The 19,927-nt window shown below is 33.8% G+C and overlaps 1 protein-coding gene across 4 annotated transcripts in view; it reads left to right on the forward strand.

Moving 5' to 3' along the window:
* LOC118188084 (very long chain fatty acid elongase 7-like) overlaps positions 1 to 19,927 on the forward strand; it is a 119,919-nt gene that overhangs the window by 2,037 nt on the left and 97,955 nt on the right. For 2 of the 4 annotated variants that reach the window (XM_085824349.1, XM_035358431.2), the window contains exon 1: positions 11,674 to 11,930. The exons of 1 other annotated variant lie outside the window; for it this stretch is intronic. In XM_085824349.1, coding sequence (XP_085680475.1) covers positions 11,928 to 11,930 — 3 coding nt within the window. In that variant the 5' untranslated portion in view covers positions 11,674 to 11,927. Of the gene's footprint in view, positions 1 to 11,673; positions 12,065 to 19,927 lie in introns of those variants that run through there. One more of the 4 variants, XM_035358433.2, reaches the window with a different exon arrangement.

The raw sequence follows: 19,927 nt of genomic DNA on the forward strand, positions 1-19,927 counted from the left end.
AGTCATTAACCACTTTTCTGTCTGGGTGGTACATCCCCCTTTATATCTATGTATATGTATATATCCATGTAATATATATATATATATATATATATACTGCATATACATATATATATTGTAGAGACAGTAGGTGAGCGTTATACATTGGATACAAATATGATAGATTTAAAAATAAGAAAAAGATAAACATAGAAAAATAAGATTTTTACATATACTTAAGCGCTGTTTATTTAAAAGAAATGACGTATTTTAATGAAATTAAAAATTTTCAGTATCGGATAACATGAAAAGTTCGTGGTATTCGTCTTTCGCTATATCTTCAGGCACAATATCGAATTCTGTTACATAGTCGTCTTCACTGTTATTCTGATCTATAAATAAATAATCATGTTCTGTTCCATCTAGATTGTTAGATATACTACACTTCTTAACCCTTAACAGAGTGTCCGGTATGGACGCAAATAAAAATTTCCTTTTGTACGCACAGAAAAATTGAATGAAAAAGGATTTATAAGTTACTCTGAACCTTCTTTATTTATAGTAGATGGCAGGTCAACACAAACCAGTCCGTATATTTTAGCCATGTTTAGTTTTTTGAGACCCTCATTTTTCAAAGAAATCTTCCAGATTTTTTTAGGGTATAAAAGGAATTGTTTGAAAAGAAATTTCTAAGCTATTTTTCGGCTGTATGCTAATCTCCTTATTCTATATTAGTTTTAAATTTTTACCTTGAAATCTTGCCTAAAATCAAACAGCTAACCCTAGGTGTGCCCTGGTCGGGCTCACCGATAATCAAGGACAACTGAGAGTCTGTATTCTTTGTTTCTCCGCATCTCATCGTCAGTTCATTGACAAAAATTCTCGTTTCAGCACTCTTTTCGAAGTTCTATTCAATCAGCACCCACAGAATTGAAACGATAAGTGCTATCTTCACAAAATTTTACTTGTGTTCTCTTCTAGGCCTCAATAGTCTGCCTACCTTTTTTTAAATCAAAACTCCGACTTTAAAAGGTAGCGTGCCGGAAAGGGTTATATGAATTTTGAATTATGTCGGGTTTAATTTGATTCCTTGCTTTATTATCCATTCACTCACTATCAGACTGGTGTGACACGTTTGCCCTCTTTTTTTAAATGTTCTCTCACCTTCAGTCATTACCACAAATTCTGCTGTCATTTAAAATTTTTTTGAATGGTTTGTGACACATCTATATGCTGTACTAATGCGTTAATCCACCAAGAATAACATTCATGTCTGTATTACATTCTTTCAATAATTTCTTTGCATTATCCTTTAGACAGGATCTCAAAATGTCCCAGACTAAAAGACTTTCTGGATTTTTCAAGGCAACAGGACGTTTATGCCAAGCATTTCCTATCCGCAGTTTGACACCGTTTCTGTCCATCCATCCTTTATTATGTACATGAATGAAAACACCATTTTGGGAAATTATATTTCGGCATCGCTTTTCTTTTAAAAATATCCATGGTGTCTTTTCTTTTAATGGGCCATTTCTTTGAAAAATAAGCAGGAAGTCACTAAGATGAGGTGAAATTTTTGCAATCTGTTGTTTTTATGTGAATTATTTTTGTTCCTTTCCATCCATTGTTTTATTTCCTATCATATTAAACATAACTGAAGTTTCATCCGTATTTCCAATACATGACAATAAATAATTTTCTTGCCTTCGTTGTTCAGTAAGCAATTTGTTGTCCAAATTTTTCAGAAGCCTTTGTGAAACTTTTGTTTTTCTCATAGAACAAAAGTATTCAGTACCATAAATCGACTGCACTAACTCAAAGTTGCTTGAAAGTTTTCTCTTTTATTTACATTCCTTTTTAACCACTTTAAGGTAAATAAAAGTACGCTGTTTCTTGTTACATCTAATCCATTCTGGAGGTTTTCTAAGATCCAATTTTTGTTGGGTAGGCCATTTCGTTACTCCGTTACGCTAAACTCCTTTATTCTTTGGACTTTAATCTTTTAATTTGTAATCCTTTTTTATTACTGTGATTCCATTTTTCTTCCATTCACGTTTGAAGCTTGTAGAGTCATTAGGAATTTTTTGGTAGCCAGAGAGATGAAAAATTAACAACGCCTTCCCGGGAATCGAACCACGGACCATTGGAATACCGGCCCAGCGTGGTACCGTTACACCACGAAGGCACGCTAGGGAAGTGGGAGAAATACCTTATAAAATTTCACCAACAATCTCAACAAAAGGAAATCGTGCTGCATTCTGTCTTTTTTTTTCGCAGAATGAATGGTTTTGCATTTGAAACTATTACTTTGTCTGTTTCGTTTGACAGGAGCCATAGTTATTGCTAACAAGAAGTCTAAATCAACTGTATTTCAATGAAAGCAAATTCGATTTACCAAGGTCATCGATATTCACTTCAAAATCGCGTCTGCAAACGGCTACAAAAAGAGAAAACTTCTCGTTTCTAATTACGCGAATTTATTCGGGTTGGAAGTAGATTCTTACACCTAATTATATTCTGTTTTCTCGAAACGCTAGAATAACATTCTTGTTCACACCTGCATTGAATACAACTCCCCCCTTTTGCAGAATTGTTTAATCTCTTAAGCATTTCCCCTTTATTGTTCCCTTTATTGCTTGTCAGTTATATATACCATTTTTCAAAATCCGAGGAAAAATCCTCGAATGAATGACTAAAAAAGACATCGCTCGGGTATCTTTTAAGTTTCTTTGTAAAGAAAAGAGCGTGTCTTATACGGCGAGTGTAACTAAAAATTAAAAAATTGTAGTTTGAAATTATAGGAGCGCGCTTTTCGCCAGAATATGCGGTATATATATGTGATGTACCAGCTTTTGTCCGGAATAAATAGACTGGTAAAGAATCATAGATGTAGTCGAAGCTCAAGTATCAGATGATAAGTTTAAAAAACGGGATCCATTTATTATTATTCAGGAGAAATAGCAGTTACAAAAAAAATCAGATCTCCGGAGTAAATAAAAAAGAACTACTAGTAACTTTTTGTATGAAGTTTACTGCATCGTTACAGTAAAAAAAGACCCTGATATTCCTTTGCAAGCCCTTTTATAGCCTCTGAAAAGGCGGAGCTTCCAAGAAATGACGTCAGCCTCGTCAGCCATTCTAGTTCGCTTTTAATATCTCCAGAACATTCTAGGCGGGAAAAACAACTTGACGACTGGGCTGTGGATTTAATTCCACGTACTTTCAAATAAGAGACCATCTACATTAAAAATGAAAAGAACATACAGTTAGAATTTTAAGTGTATTTTTGACTATGGAATTTTATTATTACATATATATATATATATATATATATATATATATATATAATGTACACCGCGGAAAAAAAAGGGGGAGCAGCTTTATCTTCCGTTCTTTATATCGACTGACGAAATTTAAATTGCGTTTTTCATGTCTCGAAAGCGCGACTTAGGATATATATTAGATTTATATGTAGCATTATTCTAACATAGATATTTTGACACAAAATCGGACTTTTTCTGAAATAACATAACAATTTTCTCCCTATTTGGATTCTACGATTCAAATTATGCATAGATATTAAATTTTGTAATTTTTGGTGTGAAATTTATGGAGAAATTTATAGTTTGCGCCAAGAATAATTCACTTGGCGGAATTCTTAATTTATAGTAACCTACTTACTTTCCTTATTTTTCATTGATGCACGAGAGGAAAAAAGGTCCACAGTTCAGTCTTTCAGATAGTTTTAACAAAGTGCAAAGACCACATTTTCGTTATTGTCATTTATATTAAATAAGCCAGATTTCAAAACACGCCAAATTTCTCAAAAAAATTTTGAATAAGTTTTTGCAGATATGCTTAGAAACACATCTACTTTAAAATGATACTAAAAATTTTAAAATTTAAAAAAATTTCAAAATATTTTTCGAAAATTTATAACAAATATTTAAAAATACCAATTTTTAAAATAAATGATAAAAAATGTGCGAATTATATTTGACTTAATCCTAAATTTCGAATTCTGGAAGAAAGAATCAAGTAAGTTTAATAAAAAAAGAGATATTAATAAATATATGTCAAATTCAATTAACATTGAGGAGCTAAAATTTTGAGAGCTAATTTTTAAAAAAGTACTTGTGCGATTTTTACAAAATTTGGCAGTTGGGTATCATTTGAGTGGTAGAATCGAAATATGGAAAACAATCGGCATAAAGTCCGAGTTTGTGTCAAAATACCTATATTAAAGCAATGCTCTGTATAAATTTAATACATATCCTAAGTCGCGCTTCGAGACATGAAAAAAAAAATCTGATGTGTACACCACATGACTTCCTTGTGCGGAATATTAAATTATACGCATTTTTCTTGCATTTCAAAATAAAGCCGGCAAGGTTACCACTCGCCCAGAAGGATTTAGACCTATCAGTTTGCTTCCTGTTTTGGGGAAAATTTTTGAACGCATCATTTATCATTTATCATATCCATACCTAGAGTAACTACCAGAAGAACAGTTTGGCTTCCGTAAAACGCTTTCCACCACGAAACAATTGGTCAGACTTTCTGAGTTCATCGGCAGTGCGTTACATAACAGACAAAATGTGGCTTTACTCATGCTAGACGTGGCAAAAGCCTTTGACCGCGTCTGGCACGAGGGTATAATTTTCAAGCTCCGTTCCCTTGGCTTTAACGTGTCTCATCTACTCATTCCTGAAAGGCAGAAGTTTTCATGTTTCTATTGAAAATGAGATTTCTGAAGTCAAAAGAATTGACGGCGGCATCCCGCAAGGTTCAATTTTAGGTCCGATCTTATATGTCCTCTTTGTGACTGACTTCCCTAAAACAGGCTTTAACTACAATTACTTCATTGGCTGTTATGCAGATGATACGGCGCTTGCTGTAAAATTTATGTGTCCTAATCAAGCTGTCAGGAAACTTCAACAAGTCATGCCGCAAATAGAATTTTGGTGTACCAAATGGCGTATTTCAGTTAACGCAGATAAATCCAAACTGCTCATTATCCGAAAGAAAACTCTGCCTCTGAAATCACAGAAAAGCTTAAGCTGTTTGACACAGAAGTTCCTAGAGTACGCAAGGCGAATTGCCTTGGCGTTATTATTAATGATAAATTTTCCTGGAAGGATCACCTGACTCATGTCAGGGGAAAAACACTAGGAGTCATTCAGAGTCTTAACCCACTTATTAACGAGCACTCTAAACTGGACTTAAGAAGAAAACGGCACTTATACATCTCTGTTATACGGCCAATCTTCACGTATGCATCCCCTGCGTGGGCATCAGTTAGAGACAGGGACATATCTAAATTACAAATTACACAGAACAAGTTGCTGCGTACCTTCACGAATGTGCATTATTTCGTATCTAATAGAACTTTACACAAGGATTTGAAAATTGAAACTGTCATAGAGCATCTTAATCGCTTAAACTCCAGCTTTTTCCAGAAAGCAGTTACATGCCCTCACATGTCAAAATTACATGTATTTGACTACATTCCACTACCGGAAGATAAAGAGTTACGACCGCTGGCAGCCCACCTAGCCAGAGATCTGAACTTTCCTGCATAAAGTAGAATATTCCTGTATATATTGTTTATAGTTTTTATGAATACTTTTCTCATTATTTCATCGAAACTTCTATATGATATCTGATCTTCCAAACTGCACTTTTGTCACTGTAACTATATATCAGCAAATGTATGCTTTTGAGAGTTTGTATTCCTACAAACTCGTTCTGTAATGTAGTATACTCTCACAGTAGCTTATCATAAAAACTCACGATTGCTTTACCTTGCACTGACCTCAGCCATGCTCGGATCGGATTCTTGCATTTCATTTAAACTTATTAGATTGAATTAAACCTACTTCACCGATAGCGCATAAACCACAATAGAATAAATGCATTTTTTAAAATTCACTTTGTTTACCATAGCGACACTCTGGCGCTAGGTTTACTTAACAGTATTATGTTTCGTTCATATTATAACTCAGAACGCACAAAATTTATATCATTTAAAGAATTATCTAATCGTTGCCACATGTTCTATTCAAATACTATAATCAAGCTAGAACTATGTATAAAAGAAATTAAGCAAACAAAACAAAAAAGAAACAGTTTTTCACAGACGATTGAGTATTTCTCATTCAATTAATTCAGTTTTCACTTCGCGACAAGGCAAACATACATAAAAACTCAAAATATCTGTATTAAAAATTACGAAGTAAATCTTAAACGCTTATTTCCTCGAAAAAGTTCCAGAAAGGATTAAGCATGATTTAAATAATATATGAAGGTGTTATCTTTGTTGTTGCGAAGCTAAGTTTCTCTAGATTGGCAACAAATCCGCTATCCTGCTGTTTCAAATGTAAACAAAAGCAATGGCCGCCATCAAAAACATTATTAGGCTTAGCGGCACTTAAACAATTTTAAAATTGTTGATAATTCTAAAAATATTGCATACAGATTTACTAAAGGCATAAAAACCTTAACCGGAAGACAAGAACAACATAATTCAATCATTTTTAAAGGAAAAATATACAATTTACAAACATATAAGAGTAAAGAAACTGAGATCACTGAGCCGGGTAACAGAGTGGATATATATATAAATATATTTATATATGTTTGGTGCGGCCGATTGCAACCAAAATACGAGGTGCACATCTACATGTTATAGGAGTCCTATATACAAAATTTCAACGTTCTGAGGCTACTCGTTTTTGAGTTATGCGAGATACGTACGTACATACGTTCGTACAGACGTAACGAAAAATTATAATTCATTTTAAAGGAGTTTTATAATTTTTTTGGAGGAAAAGAGTGCTTTATTCTGTCCTTACGTACAGATATCACGGAAATACATCGTTAAATAGCATTTGAAAGAGGTCGGTCAAAATGGGATATTTTCGTTGAAATATGCTGCCTGAAACATTTCGCGATTACTATACTTTCCTCCAAGCTAACCAAAGTATTGCCGGAAACGACGGCTGCGGTTATCTGGTTGTAGTTAAAATTAAGTAGAGAAAAGAGAAATAACTTATAATTAACAGAAAATACCATTAAATACTTGCCTACATTTTTAAGGAAAATAATTTAGAGATTAATTTTATTTTGTTGTGAAAAAATAATTCAGTACTGAAAAGAGAAGGGAAGTGTTCATTTGTCTCTTGTATCTCCCTAGGACTGATTCGGAAACAGAAGATTAAACAGTTGCACACTTGATTTATTCTTAAGATTTGCGAATTTTTAATGGATTATTTAACAGTATTTATCTGTTTCAAAATATCTACAACTAAATTACATACTGTTGTGTATAAAACAATTTCTATACAATGTAAAATCATATGCCAGTACTGTTTTTACCTCACATATTGTTTTTCCACTTTTGGCATCGTAGAAATTTTGCTACATTCTGACAATTTGTGGTAGTGATTTTTCCATCGTTGTTCAACAAATAAAAGTCATAATTTTTGAGGGGGAAGAACCGGTTAATCTGAAACTTTTTAATCCCCTTTGGGTAATCGGGAGTTGATTGTATACAAAAAAAAAATGTAGCATTTTCTTCTTGGATGTCAGAAAATCAGTTATTGTCTTCTCTTGTAATATTTCGCAATATTATGACTACCATAATTTTTATTTTCAGGATTTTCGTGTTCTGTATACAAACTAGTATATATGCTCAAGGTATGTAGATAATTATGTATAATATCGGCATCAAACACATAAGCCTTCTCACGCAACTTCATGTTCGAAGTCACGCGAGAAATCGCACCTGTGTCGTGCATTCCCAAGGTCTATTCTGAGAAACGAATTTCCTGTTTGCTCCTGCAATATTCCTTGCCGAGAAAGGTAACCATAAATGAAATTACAGGAGTTTCTGGCAAATTGCTTTGATGTAAACAACAATAAATCTTGCTTTACCTGTGATATACCTTCGCATATCCTCGCGGCTTCATTTGTAAGCTTTTTAAATTACCTGCCATTATATTACCCTTCTAATTGGGTAGCATTGTATTATATCTATCTTTTGCTCTAACCAGAGAATATAGTAAGCTCCAGTTACACAAAATGGCCTTTATGAAATGGTTAGAATGAACGGTCTACGGATTTCTGAAGCCAGTGTTCTATTGTTTCCTTTCCTTCATGCGTGAGAATCCATCATGATTTTAAGATTATTGTTTAGCATACAGAGAGTAAATGAATGCTTTTTGTTTTTTCTCATCGTTGCCATGTATCATTAAGCCATGCATCACTTTCTTTTTGCTAAAATAGCCCCGTCCTCCAAGGTTTCATATTCAAATTCTTGACTTTTGTAAAAATTGACGGCAGGCTCTCTCTGTCATCTTAAAAAGCCACTGGTGTTTAATGCAAAGGATTACAAACGAAAGTGTGAGGATGTTATAAAACACACACATATATTTTATTTTTAGTCCAAAGGGATTTCAGTCCCGAAGGACTATTGCTTTCGTTTTGGCATTTTGCGTCGGACTCATAAACGTCGGTTCACTTTTCAAACTGTTGCCACAAAATGTTAGAGTCCTGCATTATATTTGAAGAAATTAAATAATGAAAAATCTGCATAAATGATTGTCTATTTCTCGCATTGTGATAAAACAATGGTACATAGAGCCATCGAATTTTGAATGACGAAATCCTACTGCGAATATGGGCATCTGAAATCCCAAATTTGGAATTTGTTTTATTATAGATTTTATATTTTGTAAAACTTTAACGAATTTTTGATTTACAAACTCAATGCTTTAAAAGCGAGAAATGGCAACGTTATATAGAAAAAAAATACTTTTATCTCCAGCTCGCGAGACTGTGTATATCGGAAATTCTAAAGATATGCTTAATTTAACATTATTTTGCGATATTGCTCTTGAACTGAATTTTATGGTTTAAGTGCAAAGAACATGATATTTAATAAATAAAGATAACACTCAAAACGTTAAAAAAACGCCCCTTTGGACGTAATTTAAGATCTGAAAAATTTCAGATTTTTTTTTTTTTTTAGTTGTTTTATAATTGTTATATTTATTCATTCAAAATGACCCTGTGATGAACTGGTTGATAATATGAGAAACTTGGATAGTTACTTGGCACCATATCGAGAATAAAACGATGTTTCATAAAATTAAATGCCTTTTCATTTCTTTTGACGTCAACATTCCATAATAATAGGAAAATATGTGTCCACAAAAAAAATCTTCATCCATCAATAAAGTCAGAATACACTCTATGACAAAAAAGTCGACGCACCAAGAAGGAATCATCCGATTGCCGATCCTGCTTTCATTTTTGCACACCACACAGGCCTTCAACTAGGAGTTATGGTCTGGGGTGCCGTTTTCCTTTATAAACAGACACCTTTGGTCGTCATTACAGGCGCACTTACACAGCGGTACGTCGACGACATTCTGAGACCTGTTTTGCTACCATTCCTTTTGCAGTACCCACTCCTATTTTTCACCAAGATGATACCAGACCACATACGGTACGTGTTTCCATGAACTGTCTTACAGCTTGTCAAACACTTCCTTTGCCAACCAGTTCGCCAGATCTCTCCCCCATCGATCATGTCTTCATGTCTGGGATATGATGGAAAGGCGAAGGTATCTATCAGGGAATCTTGATGACCTAGCCCGACAATTGGAGACTATCCGGGAGCTTTATCAGTCTATGCCGCGCCATGTGGCAGCTTGCATCCAGGCTAGAGGTGGGTCAAAAGCTTACTGAGCTCGTTTCTTTGTAACTATGTAACACTGAAATAAATCATTCAATTGTTCTGAAATTTTATCAGTACATAATCTTCCTATCCACCAATTTTTGTCTCCATCGGACAACTCCTTCTTTGTGCGTCTATTTTTTTGCTATAGAGTGTACTTCATCAATGCACTAAACAAGAACATTTTCAAATGTCCTGAATTAAAAGTTGGGTGAATATATATGGAAGCTAGAATAAATCATCACTATTCATTAACGATTACATCAACCATACAAATTTCCCCTCCTTCTGAACCTTATTCTTATACGCTGTTCAACACTAAATTATATTGGTACACAATCTACTACACTCGTCAACTTTCTATAAATCGCAACAACACTACCTTGGAGATATAAAATAAAATGCGGCAAACACCACCCGAACTGACTGTCTGCCAGACGATCTTGCCACTCACAAGTGGTAGAGCTATAAGGTATTCCTCTCGCCTTCTTAGTGTGCCTTTGTGGTATAGTGGTCTTCACGCTGGGCGCGTATTCCAGAGGTCGGTGGTTCGATTCCCGGCGAAGGCGTTGCCCATATTTTACTTCTCCTGCCTCCAAAAAAATACCTAATGTCTCTACAGTGGCGCCCGACCTAAAAAGGTGGTGGATGATGATTCTTCACACCCAGGATTTGGCGACTGTGTCCAGTCGCCCTTTAAAAGGACGAATATATAAGGTATTTCTCCCGCCTTCTTGGCGTGCCTTCGTGGTGTAATGGTCTGGACACTGGGTGAGTATTCCAGAGGTCCGGGTTCGATTCCCAAAGAAGGCGTTGCTCATTTTTCATCTTGGCAGCTTCTAAAAATAACCTAATGTCTCTACAGAGCATGCGCACGGAGTTAAATGGTCACCAATATTTCGCTATTTTTGACGCGTTACTATGCGTCTAGGTTTTGTTAAGTTTTTAATTTGTGTGTGTGTGTGTGTTTTAATGTGCTCTGTCATCTATCTATTGATGTATTTAGATTAATTGTAACTTTGTAGTTTTGAAAATATAAGTATTCGAACACATCTTAAAAAGCGTCTTGGGTTTTGTTTTCCCATCAAATCATTATAAAAGAACGGGCAGTCTATGCCTATAAATGCAGGCAGTATGTTAAAATTTTCTCATTAACTTTAGAAGAATTTTTGATTCAGCGATTTTTGAACGAACCTCCTTTTTAACGAGAGAAAATTATACTGCCTATAATTAAGAGCTACAGGCAGTATGATTTTCTGCTAAAAAAATGACCATTTCGTTGCATTTGAAATAAAAGACTTTTTATTCAAAATCATTGCCAAACAAACGCTTAATTGTTTGTCGATTTTAAGTATTGCTGCTAATACTCAAATATTTACGAATATCAGATTTTTAGAATAATATGATTTTATGAATAAATATTTAAATATTATTTTTACTGCTTTATCGAAGAAAGATGTTTTCACTAAACCAGGAGTTACACATGAACAAATGCACAAAGTAAAATAATAAATAATTTCATGAAATATATTAAATCTTTACATACAAAACTGCGAGTTTCGTAGCCTAGTAACTCATAAAAATAACTCATTTTAGTAATTAGAAACAATTATGAGATATAAACGCCAGAGCTTTCAATGTTACAATAGGGTTGATGACCCCCAAATGTTTCGCCCCGCCATCTGGGGACCGAACGCCCCGCTTGCGGTTAGTTTGTTTATTATAATGTCCATGACGTCTTTTTCTTTTGCTCCACCAGCAACAGAGAGAATTGAACTTTTACGTGATGATGCCATCTCTTTCTCATTATTCGTAACTAAGAAACTATTTCAGTTTTTTAACGGACACGCACGCTTTACGCTGTGTGGATAGTTTCGCGTGATGTCTTCCGCCATCCCGCAAAACTCGAAAATCAACGTTACAGGATGTTATATTTTTATTTTAACTAGATTTGTTTCTGACAGCTTCAGGCATACACACGTTTCTTACATAGTCATAACTCTATTTAAAAGGTATTATGTTTTTGCTTGGTTTACGGGCTGAAAGCTGCGGGTGATTTTAAGTATACCGACGTGTTATGTTAATGATGCTGTACCTAAGTCTTAAAGACCTTACAAGTTCTATTTACCATTGAGTTTTAAAAGGACTGCTTTAGATGCACTTTACCGGAATTTGAAGAAGAAGGCACTTATTGTTGAATTTGTGGATGGTAAGCAAAATTAAATGCCTCATTTTGATATATAGTGGGAACAAAAAAGGCAGCAACTTCAACAAAGAGAGAGTGAGAACCGAAATTGATGTAATATAATTTTTTTTAACTGCTACCGAATCAGTCGACTAGCGGTAAGTCTTTTCTAAATGCTCAGCGAAGAAAACCTTTCAGAAAGCAAAAATTATATTCTATTGACATAATATTTTTATATTTAAAGTAGATTATTCGTTTCTAGTTTTGTCACACAACTGCTGTTGAAATTTCCTAAATCCAAAAACGAAATTAAATAGGCCAGTGAGCCCCAGTTATTTAATTTCATGTACTATTACATAGAATAAAGAAAACGCTTGAATAAATTACTTATATAGGGGTTATTCGCACATTTTTAGACAATTTTCATTGTATTTACAGAACAGTTTTATCTAATAGCTTTGCGCTTTAAATGTTCTATTTCATAAACCTTATTCTTCATTATTTTTACTTCCTTGTACGAAGTAAAAATGAAGTATTGTAATCAAGAAAAGTTTCAGGCAGCATATTCCAAGCGAGTATTTCATTCAAAAACGAGTAGCCTCAGAACGTTGAAATTTTGTATATAGGACTGCTATATCATGTAGATGTGCACCTCGTATTTTGATTGCAATCGGCCGCAACAAACGTATACAAATATATTTATATATATATGCACTCTGTTACCCCGCTCAGTGATCTCAATTTCTTACCTCTTATATGTTTGTAAATTGTGAATTTGTTTACATTAAATATGAAATTATGTAGTTTATACCTTCCGGTTAAGGTTGCTAGGCCTTTAGTAAACCTGCAAGCAATATTTGTACACTTATCAACAATTTAAAAGCTGTTTAAGTGCTGTTAAGACTAATTTTTAAATAACATGGCGGGAATATTTGTTTACATTTGAAACAGCAGTATAGTAGATTTGTTGCCAATCTAGAGAGACTAAGCTTCGCAACAACAAAGATAACGCCTTCATTTATTATTGCGAATTAAAATCATGCTTAATCCTTTCTAGAATTTGTTCGAGGAAATAAGTGTTTAAGGTTTACATCGTAATTTTTAATATAGATATTTTGAAGTTTTATGCATTTTTGCCTTGTCGCGAAGGAAGAACTGAATTAATTGAATGACAAATACTGAATCGTCTGTGAAAAACTGTTTCTTTTTGTTTCCTTAATTTCTCATATACATCGAACTAGATATATTATAGTATTTGAATAGAACATGTGATAACGATTAGATAATTCTTTAAATGATATAAATTTTGTTCATTCTGAGTTATAATATGAACGAAATATAGTACTGCTAAGTGAACCTAGCGCCAGAGTGTCGCTATGGTAAACAAATAGAGTGAATTTTAAAGAATGCATTTATTCTATTGTGGTTTATGCTGTATCGGCGAAGTAGATTTAATTCAATCCAACAAGTTTAAATCAAATGCACGAAAAAATGCGTATAATTTAATATTCCGTACAAGGAAGTCATGTGGTGTACACATCAGATTTTTTTCTAAGATATACACGAATTTACATATCAAAGCGTTTTGAAATTTGGCACCTTTTTTTTTTTTTTTAAGGAATAAGAAAGCCAAACAATAAAAACACTTTGCTAAAATTATGTGAAATAATGAACGACGATTTTTTTGTCCCGCTCGTTAACAATGAAAAAAAGGAAAGAAATATAGGTTGCTATGAATTGAGAAGTTCGGCAAGTGGCGCGAACTGAAAAAATACACCAAGATCAATTTTTAAATTTCTCCATAACTTTCGCACCAAATTTTATAAAATTTAACATTTAAGCATAATTTGAGTTGTAGAATCGAAATATGGAAAACAATTGGCATGCCATTTCACAAAACGTCCGATTTTGCGTGAAAATACCTATGTTAGAATGATGCTATATACAAATCTATATAGCTATTGATGATAATAGATGGATCTATTTTTATCGCAGTCATTTAAATACACCCAAGATTCGTCTGTTATGAAAACTGTCTCCATTTTTATCCCGATAAATGTTTCTCATAAAGAATTCTGCAGCGCATTCTGAGTTTGGAGATATTTCTTGGAGAACGAAGATGTTCATTATGTTGCTTCGCCTTTTAAAGATTCAAATGAGTATTAATCAGTTTGTTTGCCAATGGATACTGAGAATTTTAGTGGTTTTGCAGGTGTGCTTAAGTTTAATGATTTTGCAACTGTGCTTTAACTTGTGGTTTTTATTTTAACATTAAGGATCTTACTTTTGCAACTTTCAAAACATTCCTTTCTCTTCTGGGATATCTATTTGAACAAATTTTCCCCTTGAAACAAAAACTCGACTTTTTCCCCTTTCTTGTTAACAATATTACATGTCGTAGATTTATATATCGAAAATCCATGGCTTTCACAACGTTTTTTTAATAACTAGATACGTCTAATTTTCTTCGAAAGGAGTACAAACGTATCCTTCCATCCACTGCTTCTTTAACGGGGCTCATACACCTTAAACCCCTTATATCTTCGAATAGGTGATTGTTGCAAGAATTGGAATATTTTATTTATTTTAAAAGCAATTACTTCCAACATTTTACAGCTGACTACATAATATAGCTGCTTTGTGAACTAGTAACCAGAAAGTTTGTATTGCCGCAAATAGTTTTGTAATTTAATCCGCTTTGTGACAAAATTTTTCGTCATGTTTCCATCTTGTGCGCATGATATTTTAAAAATGGCTAATGGTACATATTTGAAATTTGATGGAATTCTTTATATGGGCACTATTTTCTAACTGAACCAAAAATCGGATGAATCTTTTAATATTAAAAATTTTATGCACAAAAAGATTTTTTAATAAAATACATTTTATAAACTCAACTCCAAATAAAATAAAAATTTAACGTGAAATTCTTAGAATTTTGGGTTCACAGTCGTTTTCAAATGTTATAAAAGCTATATATAAATATGGAATTAAATTATGCAACAGAATGTTTTAAACTGTGCGCGCAAGGTGGAAATATGACGAAACGTTTTGTCACAAAGTGGTTTCAATTATAAAAATATTTGTGTCAACACAAACTTTCTGGTCACTATTTCAGAAAGCAGCTATATTATGTAGTTAGCTGTAACAAGTGGAAGTAATTGCTGTTAAAATAAATAAGTAATCCCAATTCTTGAAACAGTCACATATTCGAAGATCTTATGGTTTTTAAGGTGTATGGCCCCCTTAAAAGCGACATTTTGCTTGGAAACAAAACTATGAAGTAGCAGATGATAATTTATGCTTCCAAAAATATAGTAGCAATTAAAAAAAAAAAAAAAGAATTTCCAAGCTTGGTTTTCATAACAATGCAAAATCGCCTAAAAGGGTTCGAACAGCTTCTCTATTTATTTATATAAAAATGTATAATTTATGTAACTCTAGCAGAAGCACCCGATGGCAATTAAGTTATATTGAGAGTAATGCATCTAACAATAGAAAGAACGATACCGCTGTAATCCTTCTTTAATAGCGATGAAAAAATACGATTCATAGTCATACATTTTTCAGTCTTATGCTATACAGAAGCTACATAAAAAATTTCGATAGAAAATTAAGCTTACCAGGTTCAGTTTTCCTCCTTACTTGCTTGGGGAACATTAAATGACCTGACTCGGAACAGGGAGCTTACTAAAGCTATGTTCAATAAATGTGGGAAGTAGACAAGATACACAGGAAGGGTATACGAAACCCTTTATTTTTCTCTCTTTACAATGATTTCCGGACTTCGGAATACAGAGACCAACCACTTGTGGTCTGAACGTAAGAATATAAAAATATTAACTAAATTCTAACTAAACTAACTTTGGATTAATAAACAAGTGGCTACTTGAAGATTGGCCGTATATTAACAGAAAGGCCGTATGTAGTACAGAGAACTGTTAACACTACGATACGTTTAAAATTATAAAGAGGATTAAACCTCTGGCCTTGAAGGCAACCAGCAACCGAGTAAAACTGCTAAGGCAAGCGACCTGCTTCTACTAACTCCTTCCTCTCTCTCTTGCTTGGCAAAAAAGCCACAACTTAAGTACTTGACGTTCGCAAGACAAATTTGCATAAATAAGTTAAAGCTTTTAATTCTGGTCGGAAGTAGAAAATAAGAAGTGATAGTAAAGATTTAAAATAAAATAAACGTTAGTAAAACTTAAGATCCTTACATACTTCCCGCCAGAGTTAATTAGTTTGAAACTGAGGTCTAAAACTACCTTGATGAAAACTTTTAGCTCTAGAATCTAACGCGAGGCCAATCTCTTACAAACATTTCTCACTAGAAACTAGAAATTAAAAAAAAATCGTTTTTTACATTATCAACTCCATGGACAATTACTTTTCATCTGTGCTGCATCTAAGCAGGAGCTTTTAGTTGAAATCTGGTTCCCTCCAGAGATCTGGAAGGAAAACTAGTTTAATGAAATGTTACACAATTAAATGGCAAGTAACATGAATATTTATATTTCTCTTAACATTCTTATTTCATTCATGACGTTATTTAATTCTCTCCCCGTGCTCTCTGACATGTGTTGTAAAAGAAAACGCCAAACACGAATGTGTTTATGTACAAGTGTTCAACACTATCGCCTGCAATCAAAACACTAACGTGTTAAAATTCAACATAACAAGACCTCATAACACACCTTATATTCATCTCTAAACCCTGAGGTACTATTCTGAAAGTGGATAACTCTGAAGTGTAGCGTCAGAGAGCCTAACTACATTCATTCAACCTTTAACACATCTATTCTTTTCCAAGCAAGTGCCAATTCTTCTCCATTGAAATACTACATTTCAAAAGTCTTTCAGACTAAAACTTCTTTCTTGCCAGAATCTTTTAAATAAAATTTTATACAATAACTTTTACAATATTCAAGTATTTACACATTCCTATTATATATTAATTTTAGTTTTACTCGCGAGTAATTGAAAAACATAATACCAAAATAGGTAACAACTCATTTCTCGCCTTTTTGGCGATAAAGGTAGACCTCACATGAGGTAAAACGTCTTGAATTCTGCCACTTGCAGTAAGAATGAAAGATTAACTTAAGGTTGCAAAGTAACATAAAGTTTTACTTATCTTTGTGATATTCGGACATCATTTTTTCTGCCCAGTCCTGGAAGGTAGCGAAGATTACTGTTTGGTTTATCTTCCTTCTTGTGCGGGTACGCCCTTCAGTTCCTTCCTCTATGAGCTTTCTTTTCCTTTGAGTTCGGTCACCCTTGAAGACATTCTTTTTTGCCTCTGCCTGTGGTCTTGGCCGTTTGATGGCAGCTGGTCTTGGCGGAACCGGGACACTTCTCTCTCGTTCCTGCTTGGATCTTGTTGCTGGCTGTTCAAATTTTCCTTGTTTCTTTGCCTCCGCAGCTGGTGTTCCCTCAGCTATTCGTCGACATTTGCTGCGTAGACTCCTGTCCGATGGGTAGATCTTCCGTTTGTGAGCCGGGTTATAGTCGCCGTTATTTCTCCTGGCTCTCTTTGCATTCGTTGTACTTCTCCCTTCTTCATTCTGGGGGTGGTCGTGCGCTCTCTTTTCTGGTCGGTGGAACGGCATCTTTTTCTTGTTACCTTCAATTTTCCAACGGGGAAACTTTCTTTTCAATTGCTCCTGCCTCCTAATGGCTTGCCCTTGTGATTGTCGTTGTTCCACCTCTGGAGCTTGTGCCTGCCGTGCCGGATCCTGCCAAAGATCTTTAAATATTTGCATTTTATTACGGTCATAGAATGGTTTTATCTGGTCAATGTTTGCGGAGCAAGTTTCACCATTCCTGGCTTTTAACACTACTACAGCCTGAGTTATTTTTTCTATGACATATGGTCCTTCAAATCGCGGAAAAAAATTAGCAGTTTTATCTTCTGGTGCTGAAGAAAGTGAATGCTTAATTTTTAATACTTCATCTCCTACTTTATAAGTTACTCCCCGTCGTTTCATATCGTAATACAGTTTCTGTTTTCTCTGTGCTACTTCAGTGTTCTTTTTTGCTTCTTTAATTAATTTTTCTATATCACCCATTTTAAATTCTGGGGCTCTTTGTTGAACATAAAATAATTTATCTAACGGCGTTATAATCTTTCTGCCTAAAAATAACTCAGCAGGAGTTTTGCCCGTTGTATCATGTTTTGCGGTCCTAAGGGCGAAACTAATTCATTGACATATTTATCCCAGCTTTTATGAAAAATGAGGGCGAAAATGATACTTTTTCTGAATATTTAATTAATATATCTGATTTTAAGTTTTTTTTTTTTTTTTTTTTTTTTTTTTTCGTTTTGTTTTTTAATTTTTTTTAATTTGGTGACGAAAGCTGTAGTAGTGAGTTATTAGAAGACAAACACACAACCTCTCTTATGTATATATATATATATATATATATATATAGATTACCTCAAACCGTAAATATTATTCCTAATCTACTTTCTTTATTATTATTCATACACTTCATTCATGCAGAAATCCTCAAACTTCCTATTTAAGAGTAACATAATTTTACGATTAATAACAACCAGTTAAATTTCAGCCCCAACGGGCTGTTAGATTCGAAACGAGATTTTGCGTCATTCTCTATAATAGCTGCATTACTTTTCAAATTGTTGCCAACAAATATTATCGTTCTGCATTATTTTTGAAAAAAAAATTAAATAATGAAGAATCTGTAGGTATGTATGTATGCTCCTCGCATTGCGAAGAAAACTACGGTACCTAGGGTTATCAAATTTTGAATAACGTAATCCTCCCTCCCCCCCCCCGCATATTAGTACTTAGAAGCCCGAATCTTGAATTTCGTATTCGATATTTGATATTTTTTTTAATTGCAATGAATGTTTTATTAACAGGCTCAGTGTTTTGAAAGTGGACTGTGACAAAACTGCAAGCGATGAAACATTTTTATCTCCAGCGGTCTCAACTGCTGATATGGTGGTTTTAAGTATTTCATAATTTTGATGTTCAATGGAATTTTATGCCGCATAAGTGCAAAGAACATGATATTTAATTAATACATTTAACAAACAAAACGTTAATAATAAAAGGACAAAAAAACCTTTTGTAATCCATGTTATTGAGAAAAACTCAACATTAGTATGTTCACCTGGTAAAGACTAACAAATAATGAAAATATATAAAAATGTATGCCAACACTTGGCACTACATCAGGAGTTCTAAACAGATTCTGATGTACTGCTTTTATAATGTTGGTAATTCTGCTGTGAATTTTATATGGAATCAGTGCAGAGAAAGCAACGCTAAATAATAAAGCTAAAAGGAGGAAAGTAAAAGACAAAAGGAAATGTTGACAAAAGGAAAAATTGTATGAGTGCAACAGCGCATTGTTAGGTTGCAAGAAATTCAGCGAAAGCGTAAGAACACCTTAAGAAACCCTTCTGGGCGATCGTTAGTCTATAAAGGGGCAATTTGCCCCGAAGGACTACAATTTCGTTTTGGCATTTTGCGTCGAATACTTTAAAAGGCTGAATAACTTTTCAAATCGTTGCCACCATACATTAGCTCCCTGTCTTATATTTAAAGAAATTAAGTAATAAAAATCTGCCTAAATGTATGTATGTTTCTCGCATTGTGATAAAACAACGGTACCATCAAAATTTGATAATGCAATCTTTCATAGAATATGGGCATGTGGAAGCCCTAATTTGAATTTGAAGTTTGTTTTATTATTAACTTCAGATTTTGTAACATTCCAATGAATTTTTGATTAAAAAGCTAAACGATTTCAAAGCGAGCAAAGGCAACACTGTACAAAAACAAAAAACAAAACAAAAAAAAAAAAAAAGGTTTATCTCCTACGCGCGAGACTCTGTATCGGAAATTCTAAAAACATGTGTTTCGGTGAAACACCGAAATCTGGAGAATGTCGACTTTCACCAGTGAATGTCAACATTCACACAGTCACTTGGTGTATGTCCGAAATATTTTCCAAATACTCTTATTTTTGACTTACACCGGTGAATG

This window comes from Stegodyphus dumicola, chromosome 9 (assembly GCF_044657685.1).
Source record: "Stegodyphus dumicola isolate Sdum_Otavi_A_Nest chromosome 9, ASM4465768v1".
NCBI lineage: Eukaryota > Metazoa > Arthropoda > Arachnida > Araneae > Eresidae > Stegodyphus > Stegodyphus dumicola.